The following is a 27,424-nucleotide window of genomic DNA, read 5'->3' as shown; positions in this document are numbered from 1 at the left end:
TTAAATGCTCTTCCGCGGTGCTCTGTGATAAGACCGTAAGAACTTCTGGGAGCACCTAAATAACTACAAAAAACAAAACAAAACAAAACGAAAGCTTTAAATTTACTTTATTAGAATCGAACTATCATAGCAAAATGCGTATTTTGCTATAACTCGATTCTTTGATTAGGTTGAATTGTTTTTGATTGATTTTCTTAAGTTCTGATAATTCAAATCGAAAGTTATAACGGAGATCAAATGAGAAAACGCAGCGCATTCTGTCGAACTTGAGAGTTTAGATTCAAGACAACTTGATATTAAAAAGTTAAACTATAGTATTTATTAAAGGTCGTTTATAAGCTGTGAATTGAAAGTCTTAGTTAAAACTTCCTGCTCCTGCTCATATAGATATATATATATATATATATCTAGACACGCTTGTCCGAAATCGACCCCGACAATATACAAGCCCACTCCTCCTTTGTTACTGACGCTAAAAATATTTCAAACGTTTCTTGAAAAAATTTCGTAATTCATACGTAATTAGTAATAACTTTATAAATCCTAAAAACATTGAAACGTTCTTGAAATTCCTGAAGCATACGTTTAACTATTATATACAAAAACTATACTTTTCAAAAGATAACGTAATATAATGATGGCCTTATGTCGTCTCACTCAAAAGAAACTATTTTCTACCAACCCAAGATCATTTTGCTAAGCAGCGCAAAAGCTTCATTTTAAATTTAAATCTTCATAAATAGATTTAAACATCAAAAAGAGTGTACTCAACGTCGAGAACAACTTTTGAGAGCGATTCTGTAGCTACTTTTAATGGACGAAGAGTTTAATTTAGCGTTAACATTTACATGCTGCTTACATTTTTGTTGGATTATGTATATAGATTTGTTGTAAATATTTTGTTTTGAACTTTGTCAAAATTATTTTTAATTTATATATATTTTTTGTAATGTGCATTTAGATCGTTTAAATGGGCTTAGATCCTCTCAATTTTAGAAGTGGCACCATTCGTAACCCTTATAAATTTTTTCCGATTTTATAAACATTTTTTATTTTTATAGAAAATTAAAAAAAAAAAAATTGTAACGTGCATTTAAAACGCTTACATAGGATAAGAATCCCCTCAATTTTACCCTTTTGCCCCAATTATGACTATTAGTCCTTTGATCGGATTTAAAATAAAAATTCTTTTCTATTGTTACAAGACACTTACTCTCGAATAAAAAACATTACTCTTATTTCAAATACATTACTCTTATTTCAAATAATTTAAGTTTCAGTAGCGTACAAAAAAAATATTCTTTTTAATAATAAAAGTTGCATATTTTATAATGGAGTAGAAGATAGAATAGTGCAGATTCACTGGATTTTGTTTATTGGATTTCGATGTTCACTTTATAATAGAATAACATTGTGGCGAAAAAGAAGCTGTTTAAACTAACTTATTTCTTCGACTGCACCTCCAACTTCTCTGATAATGATCTTTTGCTAATAAGCCTTTCCCACCAAGATCTTTCTTTTCGGAACGCTACTTGGTTATCTATAATAATACAAACAAGGAGATAAATCTATATAAATATTAAAAAAAAAAAAAATTACAAATATAAATTATCAATTATAAAAACTGCAATAACTACAATGCAAAAATCAAATCAATAAGCCAATTAAATAGAATATATTATTATATAATATAATTGCCCAACACTACAGTCGGTAGAGTCAAGATTTATTTTAAATGTTTACACATTATAGGAAAAGCAAATTCGTTAAAATTCTTTGATATTTTGAATTTTTTGACTTATGCTTAGAGTGTCACTAATCATGTCACACTAAAAACGTCATTGATCATGTCAACTGGAATGTTATTGACATGGTACAATAAAAACGTCACCAGCATGTCAACTAAAACGTCACTAATTATGTCACATGATCACAAAAATAACCATCTGCATATATCATATGACGTTTTTTTCATTTAAATAAAATTTTTAAAGGTTTAACTTGAAACTTATTTTTTCTTTGAACTTAAACGCAAGTTAACTTCAGCAGTATCACAGGTAAAATAATATTAGTAAAAAGTTATTTTCTGCAAACCTTAAACGCTTGTGATCGACCGAAAATCGGTTTCGGCCGAAATTTCAATTTGAACCGATACCGAAATTTCGGTTTCGGTACTTTTTATAAATTCGGTAAAAACCGAAATTTCGGTTTAAAAAACATACTGAAAACCAATACTTATCTAATTTAGAAAAAGTTTTTTTTTAGAATTTTCACAAAAATATTGAGAATTTTCAGAATATACCTCGAAAAAATCTTGTTTTGCAGAGAAAATCTGCCAGTTGTTAAATTTTGCTATTAACTTATATCACCGACTTATGTATTAAATCTCAATTTAGGATACACGTGTAATTAATTTTAACATAATACGAGTATAAAAAAGCAAATGTAAAATCCCATTTTTACATAAACTAAACTAATAAAATAAATTTTGACTAGCCAAAATTTCGGTATTGTTAAAATATTTGCCGAAATTTTGGCTTATTTTGGTTTCGGCTTTTTTTCTGTTTCGGTCAATCACTATTAAACACCATCATTTATTTATTCATATTATGTTTATATATATTTTTTCTATGGTCTTCATTAATTAAATTAATTTTTTAAAGCTCTAGATATCTACAACTACAACTAAAAAACCTCACCAAAAAAAAAAAAAAAAAAGAGATAAACAAAACCAAAGCTATCATCGCAGTCGGAAATACGTCGGAAATCATCTTTGGCGCGAACTGCTACCATTTTGCATGGGGAAAATAAATTTTTGTCTGCAGCGCGACAGTGGCTATAACAAAAGAATTCTTTAAAACGCCCAAAATTTGTTGTGATTTTGGATGTTCAAACAACAAAATAAAAAATCCAGATTTGAAATATTACATTTTACTTCATGATCCAGAACGTCGTAAACTTTGGCTCAATGCAATCAGTCGTACTGCTTTAGATAACGACGGAAATATTCTCAAAAATAAACTTTGGTCACCGAAATCCAAACATCACTATGTTTGTTCTAAACATTTTATTTCTGGTAGGTTTTTTTTGCTTGAGCTGTTTAGCATAATTTATTTAGTTTTTTAAAGATACTTGTTGCGTATTTCATGTAGCTATACTATCGATGTTTTTTTTTTTTCACAGGTCAAAAAAAACAACCAATTAAATGATCCAGATTATGTACCTTCTGTGTTTTCTTACAAATCATGTGGAGAGAAACATCAAGCTCTTCATCGACAATGTGTATTAAATTGTAATAAAATATTAGGTAAGAATTTAAGGATTGGTATGATTAAGTATACTAATAAAATAAACATAAACACATGGACATACATGTAACACTTGTAAACACATGGACATACATGTAACACTTGTAAACACATGTACATACATGTAACACTTGTAAAATGTAACACAACTTGATTTTTTTTAATTTTAGTTGTCCATGCATCTGCTAAAAGTCAGCCAGATTTGCTATCAAGTCAAATTGAAAACATTGATAAGATAATACACAGTAACATAACTGACGAAGCAGGATGTTCTACTATGATCGAATAAAATTATCTACCCTTAGCCTCACCAACCAGCCCCACAATAACTTTGAAATCACTTATCAGTATATGTGAACGAGAAAGTATGTACTGTGAAATAGATAATATGCAGTCTGAAAGATCTAGTCTAATTGAAAACATTGAAGAAATAGTACACAATAACATGACCAATAAGGCAAGATGCTCTAATATTATAAAACAAAATTATCTACACTTAGCCTCACCAACCAGCCCCACAATAGCCATGAAGTCTCTTATCAGTATATGTGAACGAGAAAGTATGTACCGTGAAATAGATTATATGCAGTCTGAAAGATCTAGTTAAATTAAAAATATCGAAGCAATAGTACACAATAACATGACCAATAAAGCAGGATGCTCTAACATGATAGAACAAAATTATATGCCCTTAGCCTCACCAACTAGCCCCACAATAACCATGAAGTCTTTTGTCAGTGAATATGGATGAGAAAGTATATACCATGAAATGGATTATTTACAATCAGAAAGAGATATATTACGAGAAAAATTATTGTTGCCTGTGCACTTGTCTCCTTATTCATTTCAAGTTTTACGGGAAAATCCTGAGAATTGCTTGATGTTAACCGGGTTAAAGTTTGACGTTTTAACAACTCTTATGGATTACTTTTGTATAGGAGAACATAATGGTGATCATAGACCAATTCGAAATATTATGGAAGATCAAATAATTTTAACAATTGTTAAATTGAAACACAATATGAGCTTTGATATGTTGGCCCATTTGTGCTCCATAAGTAAAACAACAGCTATTGAATATTTTTCGTAAATGGATAGATGTAATGTCAGAAAAATTAGAATTTTTAATTAGAATGGAAGCTCGAGAGTACATTTTCAAAACCATACCACACTTTCAAGTCAAAGTTTTCTCGGCTTACATCAATAATTGACTGTTTTGAAATATTTATTGAGTCACCTGGTCCTTTGTTAGCAAGAGCGCAATGTTGTAGTAGTTACAAAAAACATTGCTCATTGAAATTTTGACTGATCCTCGTTTTACATTGAAAGATAATTTTTCTGCTCGTTCCGGTTCGGAACTGTTGGTTCCTGCATTCGTAAAAAACAAATGCCAGCTATCAGCTGATGAAGTCTACCAGAAAAATTACATCCGTAAGGATTCATATAGAAAGAATTATAGGATTAGCGAAAAATTGTAATAAAATTCTAAAAGGAAGCTTGTCAATAAGATCAGTGAAAAGTCTATAGGATGAGGCAAATCATTCAATACATGCAAGCTGTGATAAAATTGTTCTGGTGTGTGCTGCTTTAACGAATTTGGGAGAAAGTATTGTGCTTCGCTAGCATGTAATACACTTTTTGTCACAGTACTATATGACTCTATTATTATGACTTAATCAATGTTGATTAAGTTATAATAATTTTTAGCTTTTCTAGAATATCTTAGGAATATAATACACATGTTATAACACAGTATAATATATAAATAATGTAAATAATATAATATACGTAATATTTTAGGGTAAACTTTTATGTATTCTTTATGACTGTAAAAGTTTAGTGTCACTTGAACCCTCTGGGGTGAAAAGCGGAACAGAATTGAAAATTAAATATTATTTAAAGACCTCAATGCGCAATGTAAGATTTTATATATAAGAAAAACTTTTTCCACTGAGGTCTCCAATTAAGTTCCAGAATCTCGTTAAATACTTCCGAATTTGATTGTTTTATGTTAACATAGTACAAAACAATGAAGTTTGTTCCAAGCAAGTCAAATAATAATTACGTGACTAAACTAGTTTATTATAAAAACAAACAATACGCTTAGGGCATAAATTTTTTTTTTTAAGTAAAAAACATAAATCGTTTTCATTAATTAAATTAAAAAATAATAATAACCTTCCGCCAATTTATTGTTTTGTCCTAAAGTTAACGGAGCTTAATCAAAAAATGTTTGAGACACTAGATACAAAATGTCAGGTAGCGCCATTTTAAAGGTTGAAAATAAATGATTGAGAACCTTTGAATTTTCAAAACTAGTTTAGTCCAAAATAGGGTTTACAATACTTACAACATCATATAAAAGACCACCAAGCTTAATTGACTTGTTGCGACAATAATGATCTTAAGCCATTTCCTAACGTTCTAAGCCAATTGTTAAAGGCCTAACAACTGTTTCCAAAGATTATTTAATTCCATTTGAATCATTATAAAAATTGCAGAAAATAAAAGAAACTAATTTTGTATCGGTTATATTTGTAGCTTTTTGCCACTTGTGAGATTCTGAATTTGACATTCTAAGGAAAATACTAGAAAACTAGAATCAAAGAAAAGAAAAACATTTTTGTTATTTGTCAGATACTGATAACAGTAATTGCAGAAAGAAAATAACTCAACCAATTGACTTTGAGCATAAATAATGTGCTTTTAAAATATTTTTAAATTAAAAATAAATTTCAATTCTAAAATTGGATACATCACGACTCTATTTTTGACAGGGACCGGCTCGGATTTAGGCAAAAAATGGGTATTACCGATTACTTTAATATTATATAAGAATTTAACATCATGGATCATTTGGAACTCGACGTTAAGCATAAAAAACAATAATTATTAAGTTATGTTTACAAAATTACCATTCATAATTTAAAACAAATAACGTTAATTAGCGCCAAATTAGCAGCGCACAAAATTTCATAAGCCTTAATTTCAAACCTTGAAAAATTTATCTGGTGCCGGGTATTCAGACCCGGATTTTTTTAGCTGGGTGCTCAAAGACCTGTGATAAACTGGTACCGGTCTCCTTAACAGAAAAAATTATATATATTTAAGTTTAAATACAATAAAAAAATATCTAATGGTACTTAGGTAAAAAATAAAGCAAAGTAAGTTTTTGAGCATGGTAAAAATTTAAAATTTAAAATGGTGTTCAGTCTAATGTGCAATCGAGTAAAAAAACCTAACCATTTAAAGTTTCCGAACCCCTCAAAATGAGGGCGTTGTAAATTTTATAGTCATAACTTTGGAACAAATTAAATTTATATAAAAATTAAAACCCATTGATGAGTTTAAATTTAGTATGAGTCAATTAAAATATTTTATTAATTCATTACCTTCACATTTGGGCTAGGTGAGGTAAATCTTTACAGGTATTTTTGTTCCCAGGCTCTAATGACTGCGATTTTCAAAAATTTACGAGAAAATGAATCGAGATCCTTTTTTCAAAATACTAACTGAACATTAATAAATGCAAATATATATGAGTATAAAATTGTTAATTAAAAATGGAGATATTTATAAAAGCACCAAGGATTACTAACAAAGGCAATGATGCTTATAACTTTAAATAATTTGACAAATGTTTACAAAACATAAATAAGTTATTAATTCCTTTTAAACCTATCAATAGAAAGTTTCATTAATTTTTTAAAATGAATTTTCATAAACTAATTCTTCTGTCACTTGCATATAAAATTTTAATTTTGTAACATTTTAAGTCATATATCATTTTCAGTCTTTACGACATGATTTCAAAATTGAAAATTTAACAAATACTGAAAACTATATTAACTAACTAAAAAAAGTTGAAAAAGCAAATTTTATTTTGATAAGCTATAAATATCACAAATTAAATAAGATAATATAAAGTCTTTATATAATGTTGTGAAACAGCATAAAACTATTAATTAAAAAAAATATTTATATAGTCATTTAAAAGGAACAAAACAAAAAAAAATATATATATACATAATAAAATATCATTTTTTTCTGTCAACAGGTTGAACAATACCAGACCTTTGTTTTTGGCAATTTTTTTAGTTTCAGGCAGATTGGATGAAACCATTGATCACAACGATCACAACCTACCATATCCCAATCGCTGTTGGATTTTTTGCAAATGTAAAATACTTCTACTTTTTGTTGTTCAACAGTTTTAACATCTTCTGACTTACTTGTCATTAGTTCTGGTAGGATCTATGATTTCCAACTTACTTGTCATTAGTTCTGGTAGGATCTATGATTTCCGACTTACTTGTCATTAGTTCTGGTAGGATCTATGATTTCCAACTTACTTGTCATTAGTTCTGGTAGGATCTATGATTTCCAACTTACTTGTCATTAGTTCTGGTAGGACCTATGATTTCCAACTTACTTGTCATTAGTTCTGGTAGGATCTATGATTTCCAACTTACTTGTCATTAGTTCTGGTAGGATCTATGATTTCCAACTTACTTGTCATTAGTTCTGGTAGGATCTATGATTTCCAACTTACTTGTCATTAGTTCTGGTAGGATCTATGATTTCCAACTTACTTGTCATTAGTTCTGATAGGATCTATGATTTCCAACTTCCTTGTCATTAGTTCTGGTAGGATCTATGATTTCCAACTTCCTTGTCATTAGTTCTGGTAGGATCTATGATTTCCAACTTCCTTGTCATTAGTTCTGGTAGGATCTATGATTTCCAACTTACTTGTCATTAGTTCTGATAGGATCTATGATTTCCAACTTCCTTGTCATTAGTTCTGGTAGGATCTATGATTTCCAACTTCCTTGTCATTAGTTCTGGTAGGATCATATTTTTCCAGAACTTTGTACTTTTGGAGATCATCTCATTCACAAAATCAGGATCATGTTCGATTCAAAAAAATAAAAAATCAATTGGAGTCCAGACAACAAAATCACAATAACACATCTCTAATATGAACATTCCATGTTGTACCTGTCTAAAATGTGTTCTTTCCAACATGAAGCCGTTATTGCATTTTTTTACATAAAATTTTCATCATCTATCGAAGAAGTCAATCCAATATCTTTAAGACTGTAAGGACATTTCATCTCAACAACTTCGTACCCACAACATGAACAATGTACAAACCATCAGAAGACACACCCAGCCATGGTTTCTCTTGTGAAACTACGAAACCAAAAGTTTTTACTTTAACATCATTGTGAATCATGACCACTGACAGGCAATGGGACTCACTCATGTATGTGAATCAGAACTGATATTTACTTACTCAGCTAATGCGAATTCTTCATTTTCCATAATAATGAAGGTGTATTGCTTTTACAAAAGTTTGGTTTTGTAAGTTTCCTAACTAAAGACTAAGGTGGATTTTCAATAGATGCTTTAAAAACATCATGCGTAACAGACCCAGTTATACGACCACACCTGTGTTCTTACCAAGAAATGGAAGACGACTGATTTCTAGTTACTTCATCCGGTATTGTTGCTGTGTGGTAATTAATAGCAAATTTAAAAGTTTCACTACTCCAATTGATAAATTTTGCTTATTTAGGTTTATGAACATTTGATGGGAGACACAGACTCCTTAGTGTCTTTGGCAATCTGGCTGGCTCAAATTCTTGAAAAAAGGCAAACGGCATTTGAAATCCTTCAAACAACGATAACGCTAAAACTTTGGGATTGTTCTTCTTTATTGATTCAAGAAAACGAGTCTGATGTTCTTTATTTAGCTGTTAAGGAAAAATATTATTTATTTTTTTAAGTTTTATTAACAGACCAAAAGCCGATTTTACTAAACCATTTTAAATTATGTGAAGTTAAATTATGTGAAGTTAAATGTTTCACTTCAGCTGATACAAAAAATTTAAAAAAACTGATGTCAATAAAATAAAATAAAATTAATTATGGATTTTACAAGCTAAATTTTAATCTCATTAACTAGATATAATAGTGGTTAAAAAAAAAAATTGTTTACTCTTACAATTAATAATGTAGCTGTTATGTTTGATCGTATTTTTTGTTTTGTATCAGCACTGTAAAAAATTATCTCAGATATTGGAGCAGGATTAAAATCTTTTGTAAAATTTTGATTCCATAATAATAAATCTGTGCAAGATTTTGACGTCAAACCCAAACAAACTGCTGCTTCTAACTTATATAAAACTGCTGCAACATGAGAGCAGGTTTCACCAAGTCTATAAAAAAGTAAGAAATATATATTTGAAAAATATAAATTTTTCAATAATTAAAAAAAAAAAAATCTTTATCACATTGTTCCTTATTTTAAGTTCATCCCAGGGCGGTTACAAATTAAATTATCTTGTCAAGCATTTACATACCATGTACACATTAGTTATTATGTATAACTTTAACCCACATAATCTTACATAAGGCTAGAAAATTGGGGAAAAGTAAAAAAAATTTTTAATTTAACTCACCCTCCTCAGTTACAGTGACTTGAGATAATTGATCCTTTGTTGTTAACAGCAATCCACGATGTGTGAGTTGGGTCATTTGTTCCGTAAGATGGTCTAACTTCTGCTTTAAAAACAACAAAACCTGAGCTCAATGTCATATGTAAAACTTCTTGAACCCAACCAGAGACAAAATACTTATAAGAATCTAATGCTTATAATAATAGGCTAGTTATCCATAGCCTCAGGAGAAAAGATTTTAGGACTTTTTATTAAATAATGATACACATCATGGTATTGAACAGATGGCCATTCTGTTGGGTCATCTTTCCAAGCATCTGCAGGGAACTTGTACGGTCATTTATTGATTCCAAGGATCGCAAGTTTGTTTTTGTACCTTTCTGCAGCGTTAAAATCTAATTTTTCAAAATATTTATAAATTGACATATCTTTTTTAAAACTTTAAAACTCACATTTACATACAATTTATAACTTAGTTTTCCCCCATCCAAGATGGTAACTATTTGCGCCATTGAAATTGCGCATAATCATGTGACTTTCCGACTGCGAGGATAACTTTCAGGGTTTCATTATTTTTATTGAGGCTTTGAGTTTGGACAGGCAGTATCAATGTATGATGGACATCAATGAGTTTGGACGGGCAGTATCAATGTATGAAGGACATTTATTATAGTAAAAACTTTATATTTTCGATTTATATTTAAAAACTGCTAAAAAATAAATTATGCAAAAACGTCTGAACTGGTTTTGATTTTGCCATTTTCCAGCTTTTTAACTAAATATATAAAAAGACTCTAGTTAATTAAGCAACTAATCAACTGCTGGTCTGATCTGTAGTTGTTAAGACATGATTTAAACATAACTCTAAATATAAGCACTGCATTGCTAAACTGGCTGAGCAGGGAGAAATTATAATATCTAATTATTAAAAGACAGAAGAAAAAAAACAATTACAAATTAGGTATTTCAATTTTTTTGTTAAGTTTTTGTTCATAATTATTTTGGTTCAAAAAATATTCTTTTAGATGAACTTTGCATTTTCCTCTTAGAAAGTCTAAATTCATTAAATTAAAAAAAAAAATTCCATATAATTCACTTAAGTAATGTTACCATTTGACAAAGCTTCTTGACATTTTGAAACTTCTAACCCAGTATAATTTATTTCATTAACACGAGGATACTAAAGTGAAATTGAACATATATAAAAAATGAAAAAACAAATTAAAAAAATGTAATCAACTAAAATAATATAATTTTGTTTTTATCTAACTTGTTTTGAAATTTATAGCAACTAGCTTTTAGATTTTCAACATTTGTCACCCACTTTACATAAAAATTTTTTAAGTAAAAACTAAATAAGAGTCACTTACATTAAGTACATTTTATGAGTAACTTACAGTTAATACCTTTAATGCACTTACTTAAGCTAGTATGTTTAACATTGATGTATTTGAAATCATTTGAATTGGTGAGAAGAAGAATAATACTAGTCCATTTTTGTTATTTGCACTTTTTTTCATAACTTCATTTAACTTATGTCGATCTCTCTATATACTACAAAAATAATACTAGTCCATCTTTCTTTCAATATTTTTTGCCATAAAGTAGATTTATAACTGTTTAACTTATCTATAACTGTTTAAAACTTAAACATTGATTATCTCAAAATGAAAATATTGGACTAGTACTGTTCCTCTTTTCACCGTTCAATTATAGAGTTCTGATTTATCTATTTTCATTTTTATTTAAGTAATTATTCTTACTACCACAGATATCAAAGCTAAACAAAAACATTGCAACTCCAGCAATTTATGTGCAAAACTACAACAAATAATTCCATAATTGTAAACATGAAATCAGTAGACACAATTATGACAGTAACAGTTGCCCAGATTCTTAAACAATTTTCTGCATCTTTTAATCAACAATTTTACATTAAAGCAGTGGCTTCCATAGGAAACGTTTAACTTTCTATAGGAAACATTATATTTGAACTTTGCCATCGGAAAAATTACATTTGAATGAATTTAATATGAAGAGGCAACTGACAGGACAAATAAGAAAAGACAAAATCTAGATGCTTACCGCAAATTTGAAAAAACAGTTTGCAAATGTTTGTTAATCAAAGAACACAACTTAATGTTGTGAAACTTTATAGTTAGTTTAAAATAAGCAAAGTCATTAAAACCATTTGCCAAAGGAGAATTTATCAAGGTTTATGTATGTTAGAAGTTAGCAGTGTTTTTTAACCTGAAAAGAAACATGAATTTAAACAAAATTAGTTTGTCAAAACAAACTGTTGTACTACGTATAGAAGTGCTGGCTTATGATATAAAAACAAAATTGACTGACCATATGGCTGGTTTTGAGTCATTTTCCATAACATTAGACAAGAGCACTGATTTGCTCAACTGGCTATTCGACATGTTGATTAAGAGTTCACTGTTACTGAGGAATTGCTTGCTTTACAGCTGCTAAAAGAAACCACTAGAGGAGAGGACATTTTAAATGAAGTTCAAAAGGTATTTATCAGTTTCGGCTTGTCATGGTCAAAATTAGTTGGAGCATGCACAGACAGTGCACCTTCTATGATTGGCTTATGTGAAGGTTTCACCAGAATTTTGAATGAAAAAGCAACTGAATTAAATGTGCAAAAAAATGATTTGATAGTCCTTTATTGCATTATCCATCAACAGAACTTGTGTTATGAGTCCATTTAACTCCAGATGAATGTAGTAGTAAAAGCCATCAATTTTATTGATGGTTTTTACTACCATCATTTGCTGAGGGCTTACCCATCGTCAGTTTAAGATGTTTTTAGATGAAATAAAAACCGAATATGACAACATAACATATTATTGTGAAGTCAGATGGCTAAGCTAAGGGAAAATACTGAAACAGTTTAACGAGTTTCTAAACTTAATTTAAATAGTGGTTTAAATGGTTTAAACTACTATATGAATTAAGTGACCCAAAATGGATATGTGACTTTTAAGATTTTTGGTCAATCTTACAGGCTATTTGAATGATTTAAGTTTGAAACAAGGACAGTTGGTAAATGATTTGTACAGCTATTAGAAAGCGTTTCAGAACAAAACCCGCTTGTGGTAGGTACAGATGCCATCTGGTATCAGTTATCATTTCACTATGCTTTCTGCATGTGAAAATATTGCTTTTGCTCAATATGCAAGTTCAAGTTTAAGTTTTCAAGTTTAAGTTTAAGTTTAAGTTCAAGTTTAAGTTTTCAAGTTTAAGTTCAAGTTTAAGTTCAAGTTTAAGTTTTCAAGTTTAAGTTCAAGTTTAAGTTTTCAAGTTTAAGTTTTCAAGTTTAAGTTTTCAAGTTTAAGTTTTCAAGTTTAAGTTTTCAAGTTTAAGTTTTCAAGTTACTGTTAGTGCAATTTATGAATAGATTTAGTGGTTTTAAAAACATGGAAGACTTTCAATTTATTTGCTACTCCAACAAAAAGTAATATTCAAATTGCTCCAATACACTTGCAAATGAAGTTGATTAAGATTTAAGAAAATTCACTTCTTAAATCTAATTTGAAGACTGTTATGGAGTTGTGCGATTCCTACAAAAAATACTTTGAAGATTGACCATTTTGTGCATCTTAGAAAACTCACGAAAAGATTGATTACACAAATCAATCTTTTTGTGACATTTCTAAGATGCAGTACTTATAAATACAGTTTGGCAGTACTTATAAATGCAAACACTTCTTTTCAATGATGAAAGTTAATAAAAAATTTGGAAAATCTTTACGCCTTTGTTTCAGAGGAATTAATTCAAACATTGATGAATTAGTTTCCCAATTTCATGCTCAAGTGTCTCATTGATTTCAGTGTCACTATTTAATTTAGTTTGTAATAATTCCAAATTTCACGATTTGATAATGTTTTACCTATTTTTTTCATTTAATTTTGTTATTTGAATAAATTGTATTATAATAACAATGTCATATTATTTCATGTCTTGGCATGAATCGTTAAAAGTTATTACTTTAAAACACTAGTTTAAAATGCACTACTTTTAAATGCAGCCCACAAACGTATTTTGCACACTAAAGTTTGACCCATAAAATATCAAAGGTTGTCCATACCTGCACTAGAACCATGTTTAAAGATATTTCATAAATTCTTATAGCATTAATTGTTAAATTATTGCCCATGGTTAAAGCTCATAGAAAACTATACAACGCATATACCTAGTGTCTTATGACGTCTAAGGGTATATTAAGAGTAAGGAAGAGCAAAGAAAAAAAAAATTAGTAAAAGAGATACTCTAAAGAATGAGTAAAAAATAAAAAAATAGTATCATAGAAGAGTTTCATAAACATTAAAAATAAATAATAAAAATATAGATTATCAACATATTTTTTTTTGTCATTATAATCCATAAAAATATAATAAAAATAATACACAAAACACTTTTACCTTTTTGTAATAGTAATTTGAACTAATTTTGACCAAAGCATCCAATGTTTTTTTCATTTCTTCAGCCTACATCAAACATATTTAAATTATTTTAAAAGAAAAGTTCAAAAATAAATTTAATAACTCTATCATAACTCCATTATAACTTATTAACTCCATCAGAACTACTTTAACTAGTGGAACCTATCAATGAAACATGAAAAAGTGAAAAACTTAATTTGAAATTTATTGTACGAGTTAGAAAAATATAACGATGGAGCAGTGGCTTAAGCTTAGCAGATAGAGCAGGTTCAACTAAATTACTAGTTTTAATTTTTTAAGATATCATTCTGGTTTGATCAGTGCAATTGACCAACTTGGATAATGTAGATGCATGAACTTTACCATCTAATCATCATTCTCGTTACTAATTTCAGAAATCATACCAAGCCAGTTTGTTGTATTTGCAAAACAGATGTTGCCACATGCCATTGTCAATATGAACAATTAATTTATTGAGGTCAACTATTAGAGCAAAATCATCATTATCAGATACCCTTTTCATCTTTATGAAGGAGAAGGTACAAATTGATGGAAATTTCTGGTCCCAGTAACAGTGGTTGCTATCAAAAACCTATCAACAAGTTTGTTTTGTAGAAGCTTCATTTCTTCTTCAGTAACATAAGCAAACATGCTCTTACTGATTGACTTTTGACAGTATTCAAACATTGCTTCAGGAGACAATATTTGACCTGTGGTTGAAGTCTGCAATCTAGCCCATCATCATAAAATTGCATTTCTTTCTCTTTTCTATAAATAACTTCATGGTTTGCTGCTCAAACAAGCAACCATATTTAGTTTCATTAACCAAAAACTCATTCCTACTTGACTAGTCATTCAGCAAAGTCACACCATTTTACTGTATCTGTCCCTTCATGTTATAAAAGCTTTTGTTATTTTCTTTGTACATCAATGCTTTTAAACTCTTTTTCATCTTCATATTTTCTTGACTTATACAACCTCCAACTTTTCAAGTCTTGTGTCAACTGTTTCCTTGCTCTTTAACAGTATTGTTTGTTTTCTAATGACTCACAACTTAATAGTGATTGCTTGTTTTGGCAACAATAGTGGTTGTAAATATGTTTGATTGGGGCTCGGTGATAAGACAAAATGTCTTCTACTTGCCCCACCAGTGTTTTTATTTAAAAAATTTTAAATTGTAAAAGTTATTAAACGGGAAAATAAACAAACAAACAATAGTTAATGATTCAAAATCTAGGTTTTGAATGTTTAGAATTTCTATTTTCTGAAAATAGATTGAGTCATGAATAAAGTTTCATACACCATTCAAAAGCATTTCAAAACCAAAAGTACGAACAGGGACACCATCCATGCGCTACATGGCCCTGTTAGTACTCTGACATTTTACAGCTGTTGATAGAATCAGCCTCTCTGAGAGCTACCACAGAGTTTGGTAAACCTAACTACCAGCCGGCCTCAGAACCATAAAGCTAAGTTTTAGAGCTGTACCCTCATTAGGAGATAATAAAATAAATCGCCTAATCATAAAAACAGAGACACAAGCAAAACCCATGCATTGAGTCAAGAAAATCCAGCATTCAATGTCCTGAATAACTTGACTCAATCATAGACTGATTAATAGCAAATACAGCTATAAAATTGCTATCAATCAATCATTCAAAATCAAAGTATTAAAAAATATTAAACATAAAAAGTGAAAAAGCCTGTATTACGTTATAATGTAAATGATGATTGCATTGTGCCGATATAATACTTCCATATTACAGTAACAAGACTCGATTTCAATATCTTCAAAAAGATTTATATCAGGATCATTATTTTTATTCAAAAGTAATGTATTTTTTTTATCAAAAATCTTAAAAGTTTTCGTTTTAATTATTTTATCATTTTTAATAACATGTTATGATTGTGCATGACTCAATTTGCAAATATATGATTAATTTTGATGCCCATAACTATTGTGTTTTAGCTATAGAGTTTTTTTTTAGAAAGAATTTTACTTATTAATATTTTTTTATAAATTCAAAGAGTAGAAACTTTTATATTATATTTTTGTATACTATATGTACAATACAAAGCAATTATGACACTTGTAATGTAAGTATTGTTTTTTTATTGCAAATTTGGTTTTCATGACTCATGTGGGAAAATGTTTGCATTTCAGAAAAACTTTTTTTTTAAAAGTGACGTAAACAATAAGACTAGTAAATTGAAACTTTAGTACAAAGTACAACTTTAGTACAAAGTACAAACTTTAGTACAAAGTACAAACTTTAGTACAAAGTACAAACTTTAGTACAAAGTACAACTTTAGTACAAAGTACAAACTTTAGTACAAAGTACAAACTTTAGTACAAAGTACAAACTTTAGTACAAAGTACAAACTTTAGTACAAAGTACAAACTTTAGTACAAAGTACAAACTTTAGTACAAAGTACAAACTTTAGTACAAAGTACAAACTTTAGTACAAAGTACAAACTTTAGTACAAAGTACAAACTTTAGTACAAAGTACAAACTTTAGTACAAAGTACAAACTTTAGTACAAAGTACAAACTTTAGTACAAAGTACAAACTTTAGTACAAAGTACAAACTTTAGTACAAAGTACAAACTTTAGTACAAAGTACAAACTTTAGTACAAAGTACAAACTTTAGTACAAAGTACAAACTTTAGTACAAAGTACAAACTTTAGTACAAAGTACAAACTTTAGTACAAAGTACAAACTTTAGTACAAAGTACAAACTTTAGTACAAAGTACAAACTTTAGTACAAAGTACAAACTTTAGTACAAAGTACAAACTTTAGTACAAAGTACAAACTTTAGTACAAAGTACAAACTTTAGTACAAAGTACAAACTTTAGTACAAAGCAAAGAAAACGTATTAAACGGTAATAATTTTTTAGAGCTAGAATTGGCGCATAAAAACCATATTATCTTTGGAAGATGAAAAATCATAAAACAAGAAGTGAAAAACTTTTGCTTTATAATGTAAAAGACAAAAGTTTAAACTTCAACCATAAGACCGTGGATTTTTTAGGCCTTTGAAAACCGTTTTTAATTAAGCATTAATGAGATCGATGCGAAACCATTCAGGAAGACGAATACAAATAGAAAATCTTAGAGAAATTTTTAATGAAGCATATTTAAGAGCTGCTAATAAAAATATCTAAGGACATCTTTGAGTGATAATAATAAAATCAGGTTATCCATACTTCATGAAATTCATTTTGAACGTGATAACAAAAAAGAAAGTGAAATTTTACAGCAGCAAGAGTTGACTACATTAGAATTAATGAGTCATGATAAATTAAAGCTAACTGAAAGCTTTTCAGAGACCAAAAAATATCTTTATATTGTGGCATCAATTTGTTCATCAGAAAGAATATTTAGATCTGCAGGATTTATTTTAAACCTAAGATATTCAAGATTGAGTCAAGAAAATGTTGATATGCTTTGCCGATTAAATGGGACAATTCCAGTTGCCCTAAAACTTGAAGTAATTTTCCATATTTTATTGATAACCAATTTTGCAAAAGATAAAACAATGAAAAAATGATATTAAAGGAAACAAAAACTAATTTATAAATATCAATAACAATCTGATCAATTTTTTTTTTTTTTTAATGGTAAAATATTTCACAGTTTTTATTTGGATTTCAAACTTAAAACTGTATAAAACGCTTTTGAGAGCTCCATTAATATTATTCCAACAACACCTCTATTATTAATACATTTATGCCACTTATCAAGTTACAAAAAAAGTGATTTCTGAGTACTTCAATCTCTTCAGAAACCACACACAAGTTTATCGAATCTAGACTTAATAAATATCAAGATTTGTTCATATAAAATAGTTTCAAAAACTTAATGACATTTGGATTAATGAGTCATGAAAGATTTTTAAAAAAAATTATTATTGTTGAAATGTATTAAAACTGTGCAACAATTGCGTTTTTTTATTTATTCCCTTATATTAAAGAAGACTAACACAGTCAAGGAGTCTTTTTTTCTTAATAATGTTATGACTCTTATTTTAAGTCAAAAATAATACTTAATAACTTTTATTAACTTCTTTAATAGTAAAAAAGACTTTAAAAATCCTAAAAACACCTATGCTTAAAATATAAAACAGAAGATGATTCATTGAGCTAACAAGTTGGTTAATTAAAAAAAAGTAGTTAAAGGACTTGATATTCATGACATAGGTTTATAGAACATTACTAAAGTTTTTTATTCTAAATTATTATAATTTATAAATATAAAGTTATAAATATATACACGAGTATTTCTTCAGAATTGGAATTTTCAAATAAGCCTAGGGTTATACCACTAAAATGCTAAAAAGTTTTGTTTAATTTTGTTATTAAAATTTATCATTTAATTTTTAAGTTCTCTCCTGATTTCATGGTTTTATGACTCATACATATCATTTAATTTTTAAATTCTCTCCTGATTTCATGTTTTGACTCATATAATTAAAAAAAAAAAAATGAACCTTCAAAATTGCTTTTAAAATCTTCTTGTTGCTTTCTATTAACTTCTAACTTTAATAGTGGTTGCTTGCAAAATTGTTGGTAGTGAACTCAATGAAAATATATATTTCAGTTGGTTTTTTTTCACTTTTTAATTTTCAGACTCTAACTGTCACATGCTTTGCCCAGGCATACATCTTTGTATCAATTTGCTTATTTGTTACAAAATTAAACTTAAACTTGAATTCACTGACTGTTTTTTTAAGTACTTTTGTTTTTTTAAGTATAATTGCAATAAAGTTCCTCATTTTTGACGAGTTAGAAGTCAGGGCACTAGTTAATACCTTTTACTATTTTACTATTATTTAAAATCTTTTTCTAGTTTTGGGTATTTTAACTAATTTGGCTCCAGTTAAATTGTAAAATAATTAGGTTTTTACAGACTTTTTTTATGTGTAGTTTTTTATTATGTTTAACAGTTATAAAAATAGTACTGTAGAATAGAATAATTATGGATGAATCCTAACTATGGAAATTTTTAATATAATTATATATGTGTGTGTGTGCATATATATAATTATATATATATATATATATATATATATATATATATATATATATATATATATATATATATATATATATATATATATATATATATATATATATATATATATATATATATATATAAACCCCATAAAACATAGAAACAAGGTCTGCGATTTTATGTAAATATATATATATATATATATATATATATATATATATATATATATATATATATAAAATCGCAGACCTTGTTTTTATGTTTTATGGCAATCCCTTTGTGTCAAATTTTTTTCTCTGATATATATATATATATATATATATATATATCCATATATATATATATATATATATCCATATATATATATATATATATATATATATATATATATATATATATATATATATATATATATATATATATATGGATATATATATATGGATATATATATATATATATATATATATATATATATATATATATATATATATATATATATATATATATATGGATATATATATATATATATATATATATATATATATATATATATATATATATATATAGATCTATAGTTTGTTGGCTTTAGGAAGAGCGGAAGGAAAAAAGTGATTCTTACGCCAACACATACGTCACTTTTAATTACTTTTGACTTTCGTCCAACATTTCCGTGTTGGACGAAAGTAAAAACCATTAATTTAATTACAAATTAATCGTTTTTTAAAAAAACCACAAAAACGCAAATTTAATTGACCAGAATGTTTTTAAAAACATTCTGAATGTTTTTATAACATTTTGAATGTTTTTAACAATATAAACAATGTTTTTATTTTTATTTTTTTTAATAAAATGTTTTTATTTTTATTTTTTTTAATAAAATGTTTTTATTTTTATTTTTTTTACTGTAAATCATGCGCGGAGTGTTGCTACATCGACTATCTTATAGCCTGACTCGCAAGGGAGTGCTGCTACATCGACTGACAAATAGCCTGACTCGCAAGGGAGTGCTGCTACATCGACTGACAAATAGCCTGACTCGCAAGGGAGTGCTGCTACATCGACTGACAAATAGCCTGACCCGCAAGGGAGTGCTGCTACATCGACTGAGGGTTTGGTTGGGGCAGGCAGTCTATCATTATTAAAAAAAAAAAATTCCGGTCTTGCATTTTAATTTTTACTTTTTGTCAACAAAATATCGAAAAAACTTTCGGACAACATCTAAGGGTCCTATATATATATATATATATATATATATATATATATATATATATATATATATATATATATATATATATGTAATAAACTGACATTTTGTCATACAAGAATCATTTATGGGCTTCATTTAATTAAACCTAAGAACCATTTTCTACAGAAATAGTCAAGAGAACTTGTTCAAACTAAAATATTTGTTCAGAATTTAAACCAAAAGTACAACTGTTGTAAAATGTTTATACCAATATTCACTTTTTGTAGTTTTTCAAATTACATCTACCAAATTACTACTAGTAATGGACTAAAAGTTGAAAGATATAATGGTTTGATCTAAAGAAATTTTTGCTTGGCACTAAAACCCACTAACTAGAGGTTATCAACACCAATTTCATTTTATACTTTTAATAAAAAATTAAATTAGCTATAAGTTAATTATAAATCTAAGTATACTGTATGGGAATGTTTATTTGTCATGTTGTACTTCTTAACTACTATGTTGCACTCATCATACACAGGAACTATACGTCATATAAGTAAATTACCATTTTAATTTTGACATTGTAAATATTTTAGTATATAATACCATGCCAATATAATATCAGACTTTAAGTGCTCAAATAAATCTATGAGGATTGTTAATTTTTATAAACATTTTTATACTGTGTAGTAATTTAGTCTTAAATTATTTGTTATATTTGTCATAAAAAATATATATATATTGCAAGTAGGCCTTTATAAGATAAAAGTCCTACACTGTACCAGGCCTCGACGGGAAGCTCACTCCCCTAAAACAGTTTATGAGAGCAATTTATAGCTCTCGCAAAAGTATAATTTTTCTCTCAAAAGTATAATTATCATTGTAACTAAAATGAAAAACTTATTTAACTGATAAAAAAAATAAAATTATTACACTAAACTATTGGATAATAATTTATATTTTATGTAATAAAACATATTTTATATATTAATTACTTTAATATAGTATTCACTTTTATGATAGAATTTTTTATTGTTGTTAAAATTCTTAAAATGCCTGCATTCTATTACAATATGGAAATATAATACTTTTTTATAAGCAGTAAAAACAACGCTTGTCTAAAGAATTTTTTCAATAAATGACACTTGTTATGTATATATTCTAGTTACATTAACGTAACAAACATAATCTTGCAGGGCGCAACAAATCAATGAATGTGAAAACGTTTGTTTAAAAAATGACAGAAAAATGAACGTCACGTTTCTCTATTTTTGTGTATACAAACATTGGCGTTTGCTTAAAATTTTTAAAAACGAACGCATAACTTAAGCAATATTTCCAAACAATTATCCAATTAATAGTTTTTTATTTTATGTAAAAAAAATTATTTGTTATAAATCATAGAATTTAATACAAATCGGTATTTTTATAATAAAAAACAATTACTAAAATTTAGAGCACATTTTAAAGGCTTTAAAAGAAACCATGTTAGAACATGATTACTTCTTTGAACAGCGTTACTGTTAAGTAAAATAACTAAGTACGCTATCAAAAAAAGTAATTATGTTTTAGCATGGTATTTGCATGCGATAACAAAAGCATGCAAAATTTCACTTGAAATAAATGCATTCGCAATTACTTTAAAAAAACCATGCTTAAACATTACGATTGCTTCTACAGTGTGCCTATTTTTTTAATTTTCTTATTTTTTTTAAAGTGAAGTAATATTTTTGCATATTAAAACCACTTTTAAAAATTTTGAAAAGAATTTTTAAGTTTTGCTGAAATATATATGATCTAATAGGATGTATAGAATTATTATGTTTATTATAGTTTTCATTTTTTATTTTGCATTTAACAACACCAATAACATGATATTTTTATTAGCTTATTATTAAATACTAAATATGATATTATTTTTAAAAGTTTTAAAAAAGAAAAACAACTTTTATTTTATTTTTAGCTACTTTTATTTTGATTTCTTCAAGTTTTTTAATTTGTAAATAATTTTAGCAAACTAAATTGAGAAAAATCCATTATTTAGTACTAATGGACAGCAATTTACAATCGTTAGGTTATTGCATATCAGTTATCATTATTTGCGTACACTTTGCAAATGCGTAAAAAATTGTTTTGAAAAAATAAAAATTGTTTTGAAAAAATAAAAATTGTTTTGAAAAAATAAAAATTGTTTTGAAAAAATAAAAATTGTTTTGAAAAAATAAAAATTAAATTCAATAAGCATCTTTGATATATCTAATAACTTATTAACTAGAATAAAAATTATTTGAAAATAAAACTTACTTATATGACATCTCTTAAATTAGATGTTTGTCATTAAATAAAGATACTAACGCCAACATTCATACAAAACGTCAACATTCATACTAAAGTATAAATATTTAAAATATAAAAAACCATTTATGCAGTAGTATTGTGTTGGTGTTGCTGCATTAGTTAGAGCTTTCTGATTCTTAGTCACCCAGACTATATATATCTATATATATAGACTATATATATCTATATATATAGCCAGACTATATATATCTATATACAGATCTTTATCTGATGATTCATAATTTGTCTTTTTTATCTGCATTTTTTACATCTAGATGTTTTACTTTATCAGGACACTTTCAACATTTTTCAATGATACTTATCATTTGAGGTCCATTTTTAGACGATGCTATAGCAAAAGGAACATATAAATCTTTCCATCTTGCTTATTTGGTTCATATATTAAATAGGGTTTCTTTTTTCCCCTGTATTATTATTTTTTTAAACATTCACTTTCAACAAAACTGCAAGCAACCACTATTTAAACTGGAAATTTACTAGAAGAGGAAAGATGAAGTTTATAAAGCAAAATAATGATTAACAGATGACTTTTAAAGATACCAAATTTTATAAATCAGGAAAACAAGATTAAGGGAGGGAATTCCAAAAAACTGATGTTCAAGGGAAAGAAAAAAAGTTGAAAAAGAATTTTCAGAGCACTAAGGAACAGTCAAATGTAAAAGGATGAGCCTTAATTGAATGATGAGTATCATGAGAATGAATTTTAGTAAACAGCATGAGGCACTAGCTCTTTAGAGAAGCTATAGTATTTATAGAAAAGAGAAAGAGAAGCAACATTACAACATTGTAGCAATGGTTGAGCAGGTCCAACTATGTTTACAAAGTGTTTGTGCACCTTGTCTAAAAGAGAAGAGACATCATCAGAGATTCAAATATCATAACAGTATTCAATATAAGGTCGGATTAGAGATTTATAGAGATAAAGAATAGAATTCAGAGTAAAAAAAATAGAAAGCAAAATAAAGAGATGCAACCTTAGCAGACGTTAATTTTGCAATGGATTTGTTACATGGTTTTCAAGAAAGATCAGAATTTTTGAAAATAGGGATAACAAATGCTGCTTTTCAGTGTCGAGAACCTAATTTTTGAGATAAATTACGAGATTTTGTGACCTGAGAATGGTAGGCTCTAGAGTTAGACAAAACCCTTTTACAATTGTTTCTAACAGTAGTAAACATGTCTGTTTTCTGGAGAATTGTTTTGCTGATAGATATGAAAGTAATGGTTACGATTGGAAATTGCAGCAGCACAATGAGAGGAAAGCCATGGAGGAGTGTGATGCTTGACTTGGAACCGTTGAGAGGGAAAAAAAGATTCCATGCTAGATATAATCTAAGATGTTATGTAAGAAGCACATTTGTCAGAAGGAAGGCGAAAGATTTCTACCCAAGGGCCATTACAAAGAAAATTACAGAAAGAGTCCCAGTCAACTTCAAGGTAGTTGTAAGAGGTACGATGATTGAGGGATTTTGATGATGAAGAAGAATGAGATAATAGTTTTAGAGAAATCAAACCAAGATCAGAAGCACCTAAGGGTGAATGTGGAGAAACTGAGCACTGGTTAGGATCAGAACCAAGGCATAAGTTAAGTAGAGAAATGATTCAGATTGTCTGGAAAGCGAGTTGGAAAGTTGACTATTTGTGACTCAGAACACTATCTAATAGTCCAAGTAATTGCCTCATTACTATTAATAAACCCTAAGCCATAACAAAAGGTTCCAAATGTAGACTCAACAATGCACACCAAAAGTACGAGCAGGGACACAATCCATGCACAACATGTCACTGTTAGTATTCTGATGCTTTAAAGCTGTTGATGGAATCAGCCTCTCTGAGAGCTACCAAAGAGTTCTAGAAACCTGATTAACAGCCAGCCTTAGAACCATTAAACTGAGTTTTAGAACTGTACTCAAATTAAGAAATAATAGAATGAGTTGCCTAATCATAAAAACAGAGACATAGCAAAATCCATGCAATTAGTCAAGAAGATCCAACATTCAACATTCTTAACTGGAAACAATGTATTATAAATACAACTATGCCAGCCTAAAAGACAAAAAAGAGGTACAAAACTGGTCAACAGATAGAATCTGTTTACTTATCAAGTCTTTACCTAGGAAGCCTTCTACAAGATAGTAGTCAGATAGATTTAAAATCTGCACAAGCTGAGTATTTTGATCAAGACACCATCTCTAGCCTTTGCTTAAACAACAGCACCAAGGCAGGAGGTGTGTTAAGTCAGAGTTGGCTTCTCCTAATAATTAATATTTTATAAAATTAAACAACATTCAAAAAATGGTAAAAAATAGTAACATTTTACATACATTAAAATCCTCATGTTTGTATATTCCTCTATAATTATGTCTTAAATATTCACCAAAATCTCGACCTGATCTGGAAGCATCAATCGGCCATTGGTCACAAACCCTCATAAATTCTTTATAAAGTAAGCGATAAACTTCTTTACTTGCCATTGAATAGAAAATCTATTTACAATAACTGTACTACTTAATCATCTGGAATAAATATGCAATTTAAAATGGTATTTACAAAAGGAATATTTTTCTTTAGAGTGATGCTCTGACAACTATATCATAGTTAGATGGTGTAAACACAAGGGAAACAACCTCACACTTGCCCTAAAATTCAGTTTATGTTCTGATGGAACAAAAATATACTATTATATACTTTTTTTTTAAAAAGGATCCAAGCCAATTTGTCATTCTGTGACAAAAGAACCAAGCCATTTATTTGTTATTTATTATTGAGATCCAAACTGTTATGTCATTTTTAGTCTAAACTAACTTTTTAAAGTTGGTTTTATTGCATTTTACACCATACAGTTATCAGAATATTTTTAAAAATTATTTTAAAATTCTAACCTAACCCTAATCCTGACTCATGCATTGATTATGAGCCCTACTTCTATCCCCAAATGCTGTAAATTAAAATAAAATAGAAATAAATCTATGGAAATTAAACAATGTTTTTATATTTTTAACAGCTCTATTAAACCAATTTTTTTTGGCGCTACTGCAGTTTCTTCCCCCCTTTTTTTTATTGCAGAATATGATAGAGAATTTTATGTTGATTATGAATCGTATAAAAACATAGGTCTGAAAACCAACAAAAAGTGCTCTAAATTGCTGTTGAAGTTTAAAAAATTATACTAAAAAACGCTAATATTCGCCATTTTTTCATACTCAGTTATAAATAAAATTCTTTTCAACGATAAATTTAAAAAAGCCTGGTTTCTATCAAAAATGTAAAGCAAAACTATTAAAAAATGCTGAGCGCATCATTTTCTGGTTTATCTCTGACCCAAACCCTAACCCTGTCTCAAATCATGTACTTTTAAACGCGCCAATCCCTATTTGTCAGTCGATATATGTGCATTTAGTTGTGCCAATCCCTATTTGTCAGTCGATGTATGTACATTCAATTGCGCCAATCCCTATTTTTCAGTCGTTGCATGTACATTTAATTGCGCCAATCCCTATTTGTCAGTCGATTTATGTACATTTAAAAAGCAAAATCTTAAATTAATTTTTAAAAAATTAATTAAAAATATATAAAATATATTATTAAAAACATTTAATTTAAATATAATTTAATTTTGACGACAATAAAAACCGGGTTGCATAATTAAAAAAAGATTTTCTAACCGATTGATTTCAAAATGTAAACTTTGATGTAAAACGTTTTAAAAAATGGCGAATATTAGCGTTTTTTAGTGTAATTTTTTAAACTTTAACAGCGAATTAGAGCACTTTTTGTTGATTTCCAGACCTATGTTTTTATACGATTCTTAATCAGCATAAAATTCTCTTTCATAATCAGCAATAAAAAAAAGGGGGGGGGAGAAACTGCAGTAGCGCCTTTTTTTTTAAGTTTATTTATTTTAAAAAAGCGTGAGCAAGAAACTAAATAATTTAGTTTCTTAGCAAGAAATGCTAAGAAAAAATGATTCTTCTAGCAAGAAACTAAATAATTTAGTTTCTTGCTAGAAGAATTATTTTTAATCATAATTTAACTAATAAAATTGCTGCCAAAGTTTTCATTGTAAAATGGGATTTCCCTTCTGCCAAATGTCATTGGAAATCAAAAATACTCACTCTCGGAAGCATTTTTATTAATGTATAAATTAGCATGAATGCTTTTAAGTATTTATGAAAGTCCATAAATTGCGTGATGTATTTTATGGACTGAGGTCGTCCGTAAATTGCGTCACGCAATTTTTAACCCTTGCCCTCCTCTCGTCACAACATAGTAACTCTTTAAAAACAAGTACCGTACACAAAAAGTCGTCACAAAACCATTACCACTCCTCCGTCAACCCTCTAGTGCGTAACGTAATTTATGGACAACCCCTAATGTGGCTTCCCACAAATCCAACAATTTTATTAAAATTGTTGGATTTGTGGAAGCCACATACATAAGCCACATACATAATAATTTTTATAAACTGTTCACATTATAGCCACATAATAATTTTTATAAACTGTTACAACAATTTTAATAAATTGTTGAAAAGAATGTATTATATAATATATATAATTAATAATGTATTATATGAATGTATTATATTATTGTTGAAAAGAATGTATTATAAAGAATGTAATATTTT

At 28.0% G+C, this 27,424-nt stretch overlaps 1 protein-coding gene across 1 annotated transcript; it reads right to left on the bottom strand.

Moving 5' to 3' along the window:
• Positions 1 to 1,235: 1,235 nt before the first annotated feature.
• LOC136079595 (ubiquinol-cytochrome c reductase complex assembly factor 2-like) lies at positions 1,236 to 25,741 on the bottom strand. Its single transcript, XM_065795584.1, has 5 exons — positions 25,680 to 25,741; positions 25,122 to 25,283; positions 14,207 to 14,272; positions 10,883 to 10,952; positions 1,236 to 1,540 (listed from the first exon to the last, which is right to left on the bottom strand). Exons 2-5 carry the CDS (start codon positions 25,269 to 25,271, stop codon positions 1,443 to 1,445), a joined length of 384 nt encoding a protein of 127 aa, XP_065651656.1. The 5' UTR covers positions 25,272 to 25,283; positions 25,680 to 25,741; the 3' UTR covers positions 1,236 to 1,442.
• Positions 25,742 to 27,424: the final 1,683 nt, after the last annotated feature.

The sequence above is a fragment of the Hydra vulgaris genome, chromosome 04 (assembly GCF_038396675.1).
Source record: "Hydra vulgaris chromosome 04, alternate assembly HydraT2T_AEP".
NCBI lineage: Eukaryota > Metazoa > Cnidaria > Hydrozoa > Anthoathecata > Hydridae > Hydra > Hydra vulgaris.
Note: the sequence above shows the minus strand (reverse complement) of the source record. Positions and strands in the feature narration are given on the sequence as shown.

Excerpts from the sequence above, each read along its gene's own strand:
- LOC136079595 (XM_065795584.1), bottom strand. The coding sequence starts at position 25,271 with ATGGCAAGTAAAGAAGTTTATCGCTTACTTTATAAAGAATTTATGAGG. Across the intron at positions 14,273-25,121 it reads ACAAACATGAGGATTTTAAT|GCTGAAGAAATGAAAAAAAC; the intron begins GTATGTAAAATG and ends TGTTTGATGTAG. Across the intron at positions 10,953-14,206 it reads CAAATTACTATTACAAAAAG|TATCCTCGTGTTAATGAAAT; the intron begins GTAAAAGTGTTT and ends ATTTCACTTTAG.